At 41.4% G+C, this 11376-nt stretch overlaps 1 protein-coding gene across 2 annotated transcripts; it reads left to right on the forward strand.

The window, feature by feature from the left end:
* Positions 1 to 4014: 4014 nt before the first annotated feature.
* On the forward strand, positions 4015 to 10185 carry NEUROD2 (neuronal differentiation 2). Of its 2 annotated transcripts, none has more exons than XM_039359339.1 (2): positions 4015 to 4312; positions 7048 to 10185. In XM_039359339.1, exon 2 carries the CDS (start codon positions 7053 to 7055, stop codon positions 8109 to 8111), a length of 1059 nt encoding a protein of 352 aa, XP_039215273.1. In that variant the 5' UTR covers positions 4015 to 4312; positions 7048 to 7052; the 3' UTR covers positions 8112 to 10185. The 2 variants fall into 2 exon arrangements, with proteins under 2 accessions (XP_039215273.1, XP_039215272.1); XM_039359338.1 differs by lacking the exon at positions 4015 to 4312 and adding an exon at positions 5189 to 5466.
* Positions 10186 to 11376: the final 1191 nt, after the last annotated feature.

Genomic DNA, 11376 nt, shown 5'->3' on the forward strand with positions numbered 1-11376 from the left:
TCTCCCAAAAATTCCACATAGACATGGGGGAGAGTTTGAAATTCTGTGGTATTCCCCACTGGAGCAACCACTAATTTGATCACTCTTTCCCCATTCTTGAGTGCAGGCTACAATCTTTCTTTATATATGCTTTTATTTACTATATGTTTTATCCCACACTTCTTCTAAGGACTTCAGGCCTTTGTTTACCTCTTAATTCATAATCTCTTGAACTGAAAGACATAGTTCACAAGTGACTCTTTATTATAATGAGCTAGATTCGTCTAAATGGTGCACCTGCATCTCAAGGGGGCCAAGACTGCTAACCTCACTGCAGGCCAATGGCATTTTTCTGCCTAAGACACAAGTAACGACTTCAAGCCACCTGTCTCAAGGTGCAGAGTGCCCAAAGTCAACTCAATTAGAAGGCAGAAAAACCAATCTCTGCCAGTTACAATCCAGTAATGAGAGAATTGATAACTATTTTCTATCAAGCCACGTTCTATCTTTTCATGATATCCCAGATCCACTCCTGGGGCAATTGCTTCATTCTACCTAAGAGCACAAGCCCCAGCTCAACCAACTCCTGCTTTACAGCATCCCTACAGGGTGCCTGCTGCCAATTGTTTTGCTGGCCAGTCACCTGTGATATCCATATTGCTCCAGTCTTTTCTTGCCCAAAAAAGCCACGTTATTTCTCCCCTCAGACGCTGTGGAGCAAGACAGATCCTCCTTATTAACCTTGATTGGCTGACTCCTTGGAGGAGAACAGACTGTAAATGCACAGAACAATCTGATAACTGCACTTGAACCAGTGTGACAGAAAGGGTGCAGGTCAGGAAGGGAAGATGCAGGATTCAGGTGTAGACATCAGAAAGAGAGAGTGGCAAATCTAGCTGTGAATGTTTTGCTGCTGCTGCTGCTGCTCCAGAAATCATCAAGAATTCCAGCCTTCCCAAGCTCAGCTAGCATCCTCAGTAGTTGCGATCTAAGCCACTCCCCCTCCTTTCTCTAGGGAAGTGCTCCCACTCTTCAGCTGCCTCCTAATTCTTGGTGGATGAGAATTCTGGGAACTGGGAGAACCTAAAAAGGGTGGTGAAATAAGGGCTAAATCTGACCATCCTTTTCCTCTTGGAGATCACACAGAGAGAATCAATGTTGTTCTTATATACCCACATTGTATTCATTGAAGTAAAATGGCATATTCAGAGAGTGGAATGGGATATTAATAATTCTGCGGTGGGAAGGGGCAGGGAAAAGAGAAAGACTATATAATATGGAGATTACCCTTTTTAGAATTTAGAATTTATCAGAATGAACACACTTTCCAGTTTGTTCAAGCAAAACACTACAACCCAAAAATTAAAACTGAATTAAAATAGTATATTAAACATTAAATACAGATTAACAAAACGCAAATGCTATGTTCATGTAACATGCTAGACCCTTCTTTCCTCTCCCCCCCCAAAAAAATTATGGATTAATTTGATTGGTTCACTCAACATGGTGTCATTCCAGAACAGATTAAACCACAACTATTAAAACATTTTTGATCAGCCTGAAATGTTGGGGGAAGAACCCACCCAAAGTGTTCAATAACTCTAGAGAAATAAAGTCACTGTCATTAGATGTTACTGGGTTAGTTATCACCAGGAGGAAGGTTAATGAGGGGTGTCCTTTAATACAGTATTCCTGGTAATGAGATTAAAATATCAATGATAGTCAAATTCTTTAAAAATTCAGAGAGAGAACTTGAAATTCAGGATAGACTTGGATCTATTCCTAGCTCTCAAGTGTGTTGCATGTGTATCCAAACAAAACATTGACATAAAGACATTTTGATTCAAAACCAATTTTAGGTAAAATTTTGTTTTTAATTTATGTTCAAAGTTATGAAATACATCCTGCTATACACATATAGGGAAAAGGGGATATGTAATTACCATGAGGTATAACCATAATGAAAATCAGAACAAATACTGAAGTTACTTCTCATTCTAATAATTTTCCCTATTTTACTCTGGACATATATCCATGAATCTAGTTAATAAAAAGGAGTTCCTGATGTACTTTGAATTTGAATGTGGCTTCAAGGAATGGAATCTGACTAATGAAATACCTCTAGATGACTCCATACTCATTGAAGCTACTCTTTCTGCACATGTATGTATTTCTAAAACTATCTCCATATGCAAGCCAAAAGTGGAAAAGAGCCATTATCAACTGAGCTTATATGTACAGCTCTAAGAAAACATTTAAATTAATGATCCTATATGGAAATTACATTAGCCTATATGTAATGGATGGCTATGGCCATTGCATTGGCTATCGATAGACCTATTGTTCAGTAGGTTTATATCAATTAGTGGCAATGGCTAGATCTTTAGAACTAAATTCTGAAAATGAATGTCAGAGAAACTGTTTTACTGTATTGGCCTCAAGTATTGCCTTGCCATTTTAGAGACTCTCTTGTTTCTAGTCATTTAGGGGGGAAATGGAGGAATTCCATCCAATTTCTGATACTTAATTTCCTTTTTTTTAAAAAAAAATACCTTTTAAGCTTTTCTTTTTAATAAATTGGTCTAATACTATCACCATTTTGGGTTCTCAACTCTATAACATACTTTTTTTTAGGAATAACTATCAAATTTCCCAGATGTGGTTGCACTATTCACTTTTAATTTCAATGGCTGCTGACTGTGACAATATTGGGGTTGGTGGACTCTAACACATCTGGAAGACACCAGATTGGGGAAGGTGCTATGAATACAGTGTTTTAAATACAGTGTGCCAAGTTTAATTATTTTATGAGATATACAAGAAAAAATTGAGCAACCTAATAGTCAAATACTATATATTTTTGCTTCTTTTTGCCTCCATCACAATCTTATAACTTTCCTTTTATCTAATATATTCTTGATATATAGACTACCCTGGGAGAAATATTTTCTTGAATTCAGGAAAAAAGAATCCACTTAGAAGGAGCCCTTACTGTCAAATAAGGTAAGTTAGTTCTTTGAGATGGTTGAGTGTAGCCATCTTGAAGAGTTCAAAGGGTGGGTCTTTTTTCCCATTGTTGATAATGCTTTGAAAGACAGTTTTTTTCATGATGATCCATCACCCTCTAGGTCACTAGGGTAGGACAATTCTGTTGGGCAATTCAGATCCAAGGGGCACAACTCCATTAAGAACTTCTCTGTGGCAGTAAATGGGATCTGAACAGGAACAGCTAATAACTGTATTTATTTGTTTCCCAATCCATTTCTGAGATGGCAGATTTTGGAGTAAGGAAGATTAACAATGTAGAAGACCTGAAAGTTCTGATCCATGAAATACAAAATGATGGGAATATTCACTTATACAAATTCAGGTGAACAGGATTGGAATGGAAGCAACACATTTCAGTTCAGTTCAATTAAGACTCTGCAAAATATTTTCTCAGGATGGGAGAGAATATGCTTCATATTAACCAGTTATGATTGGTGGGGCAGAACGTGTCCCTTTTGTTAACAAATGAAAACAAGAGAGGAACACAAGTGCACATCATCCCCTCAGTGGCCAAATCCCAGTTCTTTTCAAAAAAATAAAACCAATTGTTTTTTTTTAAAATACCAAATTGGAAGGAAGGTTATTCCAAGTAGAAAATGGTAGGCCCTTTTCTACCATAGGTGAGCTGTGACCAGAGCATACGATAGGCTGTGGGGTTATTTTTTAAAAAATAATGTCTTTCATCCATTCTTTCAAGGAATAGTACAACCAGTTACATCAAGATATCTTCCGCTATCTAGTATTTCTCTAACCGCTGCCCCCCCCCATGTCCGCAAATTCTATTGTTCCCATCTCCCTTTGCTATTTTCTTTTTCTCTAGTCTCTTTCATCTTGTAGATCCCAGCCAGTGTGATGACTGGGTTAGGTCTTTCTTTCTTTCTTTCTTTCTTTCTTTCTTTCTTTCTTTCTTTCTTTCTTTCTCTCTCTCTCTCTCTCTCTCTCTCTTTCTTTCTTTCTTTCTTTCAAGAATAGGGAGTGACAGATGGTAGTCTCGCTTTCCCCAGAGAGCAAGATCTCCCTACACGCGAGCGCATGTCAATCTCCGCAGCTCATGTGATAACTCTAGTGGATGACGTGCCAGCCATATGGTCTGGCATCAGAGTTGGTACCCCTCTGCCTGCTTGAAGCGTGCCACTTCCCTCCTCCTTTTGGATAAGACAGTGAAGGAGACGGGGTGGACCTCAAGGAGTCTTTTCCCCCCTTTCCTCCCCCCATTTTTTTTCCTCCGTACTCCCAAAAGATGCGGGGTCCGAGGACTTGAGGACTCCTCATTTCAGCTTTGGAGGTAAGTTATGTAAGGAAGGGGGGCTAGAAACTTAAATACTGGGTTGCCATTCTGGCCACTTTTTAAATCCCCCCTCGAGTTCTTATCTTTCCCTTTTCTCCCCCCCCCCCACGTTTGCACATCCCAATCGATTTGTATCTTTGAAGAGGGATGCATGAAATGCAGGGTGGGAGTGGGATGGGGGGAAGAGGTGGGAAAGCTATCTCTACATAAGATGTATGTCTAGATCATAAAATCTCTGATATAAAAAAGGCTGGTTTTGTATAAGAAGGAAGGTTATCTATCTACCCATACAAAACCACTTGAACAAAAAAAAAAAAGCAAAAGCAAAGAATTTTGTAATAACATTATATATTTTAAAAGATGTGGGGGAGAAATGCACACACTCACAAACACTTGTATATACCTACCTGTCTACCGTGGAATCAGATCTCCAGCAATTACGGGTGCGAAAGGCTTCCTAATTTTTCTAATCTCACCTTGCAAGCGATTTATTCTAGCTTCGGGGTTTATCTGCGCCGGGGTTTGGTTCGCGGAGGTTTCTCGGTCTCTCTGTCTCTCTCTCCCTCTCTCCCCCCCCCCCTCGTTGCTTCCCCGCTCCAAAGGCAACATAAAATGACTGCAAACATTCGCGCACAAAACTGGCACACGGACCCATCAGTTCTTTCGGCAGCTCAATCTTCTCCCAGGAAAATGGTCTCAGGTCTGGATGTGCGGGGGATAGGGGGGATGGAAGGAAGGGGGGAGGGAGAGGAGCGAGGAGGAGGAGGAGGAGGAGGAGAAGGAGGAGGAGGAGGAGGAGGAGGAGGAGGAGGAGGAGGAGGAGGAGGAGGAGGAGGAGGAGGAGGAGGAGGAAGATGGATCGGGAAGGGAAAATCTGCCGAGATGCCACAATCTCGAGGGTCGCCCTGAGAAGGAGGATGAGAATGGGGATGATGCCATAGACAGAGAAGGAACATTTGAACCCTTTCTCCTCCTCCCAGGGAGCACGGAAAGAACCCTCGAACGGAAAAACCAACGGGGGGGAGGGAGAAACAAAAAACCGGGGCCCGACGGAGAAGTTTTCCGGATTTTGGCAAGCAAGGGAGGGACGCGGTGTGAAGATTGCGGGGTCGGTGGGGTTTCAGCGCTGCGAAGTGTCTATCTTAAGAAATGTAATGCTTGTTTTAATTCTTCTTGGAAAGGAAAGGACCCAGGAAAAGCTAAGGCAAAAGATCCGGTTTTCTAAGCGGAGAAGGAGGCAGGAATTGGAGAGAAAAGTTCTAGGTTTAACTGGGCATTCCCGAAATCCCCGTCTGAAAGCTGTGCAAGCGAGAGCAGCAGTCTTATGCTCTAACATGCCGGGATGCAGATGAGATGGGTTTAATGATTTTTAATTCCATTAAATCTGGTAAACTAATCAAAAGAGGGGAGCGAGGCTGAATAATATGGCTTTTGAGTTCCCGTAAAAAAAAATGGAGAAAAATCCATTGTTTTTGGATACAATAAAAGGAAAGGGGTCATTTGTAATGAAGAGGGGTAAGATATATCAAGCTCAGCTTTGCACCAATTAAGCGGGAAAGCAATGTAGACACCAATTAATAATAAACACGCTTTTTAAACGAGTCCATTGTTTTTAGGGAAAGAAGGGGGGAAACCCAATTTCAGGCAAGTTCTAAACAAATCTTCCTGCCCTCTCCCCCACCCCAAGTTCTGTCTTTGTATGCATGTGAGAAGGATGTGTATATAAAGTATTGTGCATATGTACAATGTTTTTTAAAAAAATGAAACGAGGAGGGCGTTAGTAAGGCTGGCTGCCATTATGCAATAGTAATGCTGTTCGTGTCAGTCGGAGGACAGGCAGGTTCAGGAGGGAGTTCACTAAAGAGGTTTAGACAAGCTTTAGAATAGTTCCACCCTGTGATTTGAAGGGTGGGATTCCCACATACACACCAACACACGCGCACACGCACGCGTGCACATACACATAGAGGTTAGGCGAGAGATCTGGATAACAAGGAAGGCATTAGGCACGAGCTTTTGCAGAAAAAGCTGCGGTTTGTTAAGGAAACTCTCTCTCTGTCTATGTCTCTGTCTATGTGTGTGTGTGTGAGAGAGAGAGGGGGGGGGAGAGAGAGAGAGAGAGAATCAACTGCAGAAGAGTAATGATAATCAACTTATAGTTTGAAATCAGACCATAATAATATCATAACTCCATTTCAGCTGGAAACAGGTTGAGATTTGAGCAAGAGGTGGATGTCTGAAGACAGCCTTCTCTCTCTCTCTCTCTCTCTCTCTCTCTCTCTCTCTCTCTCTCTCTCTCTCTCTCTCTCTCTCTCTCTCTCTCTCTCTCCCTCCCTCCCTCCCTCCCTCCCTCTCTTTCTCTCTATCTCTGCCCCTCCTTCCCTCCCTCCCTCTCCTTCCAAATCACTTTAAGGATCGGGCGACCAGGCTGGCAGCAAAGATTGGGTGAAGGGAGGGCCCTCTATATCTTGGCCAGAAAGCTTGAAATCTGTTTAAGAGAGGAACTGACAGCTTTTCTAGCAATTGGCTGGAAAAGGCTGAGGACCAACTTTCCGTGGGTTGAGATAATCTTCCAGGGGTCCAGGGTAATTGATTGGTGGGTGTTAAGTGGTGGATGTTAAGACCAACTTGTGTGACTATTTCTCGTTGCCATTCTTCCCTTCTTTCTGGCCGGCTCAATCCGTGCGCCTTTCTCCTCCCTCCCTTCTTCCCCGCCCCCGTCACCCCTCCAGCCACCATGTTGACGCGCCTCTTCAGCGAACCCAGCTTGATCCCAGAAGTTCAGAAATTCTCCAGCTGGGCGGACGATTGTGAAGAGGATGATTCGAGCGACAAAGAGGAGCGAAAAAACAAAAGCTGCCCTCTTCAGGAGGATCCGAACGACTCGGAGGTAAAAGAGGAGAACGACCTGGGTGCTGATGAAGAGGAGGAGGAGGAGGAGGAGGAAGGCATCGAGGAAGCGGAAGGCGATCGGCCTAAGAAACGAGGCCCCAAAAAAAGGAAAATGACCAAGGCCAGGCTGGAGCGCTCCAAGCTGCGACGCCAAAAGGCCAACGCCCGGGAACGCAACCGGATGCACGACCTTAACGCCGCCTTGGACAATCTCCGCAAGGTCGTGCCTTGTTACTCCAAAACGCAGAAATTGTCCAAGATCGAAACCTTGCGCTTGGCCAAGAATTACATCTGGGCCCTGTCGGAGATCCTGCGCTCGGGCAAGAGGCCAGACTTGGTCTCCTATGTGCAGACTTTGTGCAAAGGTTTGTCCCAGCCGACCACTAACTTAGTGGCCGGCTGCCTCCAGCTCAACTCAAGGAATTTCCTTACTGAGCAAGGCCAGGAGGCGGGGAGGTACCACGGGCCCAACTCCACCTTTGCCATGCATCCCTATACCTACCAGTGCTCGCGGATCTCCAGCGCGCAGTGCGCTTCCAGCACCATGGCTAGCTCCCACGCCTTGCGGACGCATGCTTACTGCGCCACCTACGAGTCCCTCTATGGGAATGCCTCGCCAGATTACAATAGCTCGGAATACGACGGGCCTCTGAGCCCTCCTTTGTGCGTGAATGGGAATTTTTCCCTCAAGCAGGATTCTTCCCCCGACCACGAGAAAAATTACCATTATTCTATGCATTACTCCGCCCTCCCCAGTTCTCGCCCTTCCGGGCACAATTTAGTGTTCGGATCTTCGGGAATGCGCAGTGGCGTCCACTCCGAGAATGTTTTGCCTTACGAGATGCACCTCCATCACGACCGAGGTCCGATGTACGAGGAGCTCAATGCTTTTTTCCATAACTAGTCCCTTTCCCCCTGTTCCCAGAGGCGCCTTGGGCGTCGCGTTCTCCTACCGGTTCCACGGGTAACCGTGGCCACTTGTAGATTTTCAGTTTATTGGACTGGGAAAGGGAGGGGGTATTTGGGTGATATAAATTAAACAGAAAGAGAGAGAATGAGAGAGGACGGGGGTGGGAAGAGAGAAAGATAAATAGTTCCTCGGCCTTCTTTGATATTCCCCTGAGGGCTGCAATTTTTTTTAAACTGTGAACCACTTTTCTCGTAACATATTTAACAAAATATCGAAGGGCGGGAGGATAAAATAATAATCATTCCTATTCGTGAACTAATTGAGCCGGACGTTCTTGTTTTGAAGCTGGGGGGGCGGTAACCTGATCCAACAGCCTCTTGAGCTGAGGCAGCGGGTTTCAATCCTTCCCAATCCTGTTGAATTCAACTGGTCGCATTTGATTTTCAGTCGCTGGCTTCGATTTAAATGGAAAGCCGGTGGAGTTTTTTTCGCACCTTGGTTTCCGTGGGACTCCAACCCCGATTGGGAATCAGATTATAAATAGAATCTGCGACTTCCCTGCCCCCACTAAGTACTATGATAAAAAAAAAATCTGGTGCAATATATATATATGTTAGCATAATTTTATATTTAAAAACAAACGAAAGGACTCTATAGCTATTAGACTGTTTAGTTGAGATTTTGCCCATCCGAAAACAAGAGCCAGATTATTAGATCCAGATTATTAGGAGAGACTATCACATTTTTCAAAATTAAATAGGAAGGGAGTATCAAAGTTTCATCCCATCCTAATGGATTGCCTATGCTAAATTATGCCTTATGAGTTAACTGAAATTTTCCTAAAGTTCAATATGGCTTTAGAACAAAACAGTTTTTAAAGGGCAGGTGATGGGAGGAATATTTCCATCCTCCCAGTAGCTGAATCAAAAATTCCCCGAAAAAGGTATCTATGCCATTTGCAATCCTTTACATATTTATCTGGGAGTTAGTCTTATTAAACTTAATGGGGCTTACTTCAGTGTAAATATGTATCAGCTTGCACAAATTAAGGTGTTAACATATTTGCAAACTTTAAATCAAACTTTCAATGCAGTGAGAACTTGAAAAAGCAATAAACGGGCAAACAGATGAAAAATATATTCTATCTCTATCTATGCAAGTAGGTATTGAAACTAGGAAAAGAAACAAAAGAAAGGGAAAGAGGAAAGAAAGAAAAAAACAAAAAGAATCCATATGAAATATTAGAAATATGGACCAACAAACTCGCTGAGATTTAAAATTGTGCACTTTTTGATTTTGGGGGAAATGGACTGTGGAAAGTTTCCCTGATATTTAACAATCACTGACTTTTTGAACCACCCTTGTAATCCCACGTAACTTATTTTCCAAAATTTGTGTGTCATGCTGTTTTTTTTACCTGTTTTAAAAATGTTAAAGAAAAATGTGGGGGGGGGGAGATTTTTATGAAATGGCAAAATGTTTTGTTATGCATGGATAGGTTGGGGAAACGCAAATATGCAACTTTTAAAGGTGATGTGAAGAGAATACTATTATGCTTAATATTTCTGTTGGCTTATTCCGCCCCCCCCCTTAATAGTAACTTACATTCTTTCTTTCTGTGATGGGTTTGGGGAGGGAAGCATATGTTTATGTAATGGTACACTAGTATATAAATCTCTCTATAAAAAAACGAAAAAACAGTAACTTTTAAGGACTCAGAAGAGTATATTTCCCCCAATACAATACTATTTTGTTTGTTTTTTTGTTGTTGTTTTTTTTGTTCATCTGATGACTTTATTTGAGCAAAAGGAGGATGAAAAAATACCTCTAATTTTCCCCTTCTTTTAATATGACCTCCATCACCTTTAGACATACCAGCATTTTTAAAATTCAAAGAACTTACATTTCTGAACAAAGTTTTTAAAATAAAACAACAAAAATCAACAACATTTTACAGAAAAAGAAAACTAACAGAGAGAGAGAGAGAGAGAGGAAGAAACAGTTGTAGACAATATGAAATGTCTATGGGACACCAGAAGTGCTTTTTTGTGTGTTTCTGTTCAGTTTCCTTAAGATGAATAAATATTTACGTCAAATGATATGCTAAACAAAAAAATCTCAAAGTCTTATTTTAAGTAAGGACTAGTTTATTATCTGTATGTTTGTCTGTCTATGATATATCTATCCATCTTAATCCTATCTAATTTAGTTTATGGCAGGGTATTCTGCATTTTAAAGAGAGAGAAAATTACAACTCCTTTTAAACAAATAATACAGATCAAAAGGCAAAAAGGTTATGAATTTTCTCACCACCTCTAACATGGGACAAAGTTTAGTTGTGAATTTCAGATTTTAAAAAAGGTACCTGGTTGGTTAAAAAGAGGTATTTGTGTGTGTGTGTGTGTGTGTGTGTGTGTGTGTAAAATTCTGAAATACAGTGGTGTGTTTTAAACATTAATTTACTACTTTTTCCTGAAATGATTCCCAACATTTCTGATGGTCTGAGAGCTGCAAGCCAGCTATGATCTTATTCAGTGAATTGAAGCAGCATCTTAAGAAGACAATTAATAAATAATAGATGTTGATTTGATTCCCTCAGTATTAGTTTACTTCAAAGAAATAATGCTAAATGTGTATATGGGCAAAAGATATAATTCTTTCATTATGGCCAAACATGTTTCTGAAAAGGGATTTAGACAACCTCTCACTCCCAAGGTGACTCAAGACATTAAAATAACAAATAAATTGTGTTTTATGTGTTCAGAAAGAGACAAAGATGGTGAAAAATTCAAATATGTTTTAAGCAGCCCTTCTGAAGACTTATTATCAAATAGTTTGATGATAGGTGTTCATGAGAACTGCTTAAAATATATTCACATTTCTTCACTATCTTTGTCTCTTTCTGAACACCTAAAGTATACTTTTTATGTGCACTGGAGTGGGGAGGAAGCCTACTTCTCATTTTATAAAGACTAATGCAGTTTCCTCCTCCTGGACAGATGGCATTTTCCTTGTATCCCCCTCCCTGTGTGCACACACACAGGCATGCACGCGCGCGCATGGACCCACACACACACAAACACAAAGCATGTATCACTTCCCTCTCTGTTTCTTTTTCTCTCACACACAAACACCCATACACATAGCCACCCACACACACACTATCCTACTTTCTTTGTGGTCATTTAAGTAAAGAGAAATTCAAGCTAAAGTAAGATCAAATGCAAATGACATGTTATCTTTCAAAGCAAGCAAATCA

Source organism: Crotalus tigris, unplaced genomic scaffold (genome assembly GCF_016545835.1).
Source record: "Crotalus tigris isolate CLP2741 ecotype Arizona unplaced genomic scaffold, ASM1654583v1 scf7180000019068.10715455, whole genome shotgun sequence".
In the NCBI taxonomy this organism is placed as follows: domain Eukaryota; kingdom Metazoa; phylum Chordata; class Lepidosauria; order Squamata; family Viperidae; genus Crotalus; species Crotalus tigris.

Excerpts from the sequence above, each read along its gene's own strand:
- NEUROD2 (XM_039359339.1), top strand. The coding sequence starts at position 7,053 with ATGTTGACGCGCCTCTTCAGCGAACCCAGCTTGATCCCAGAAGTTCAG.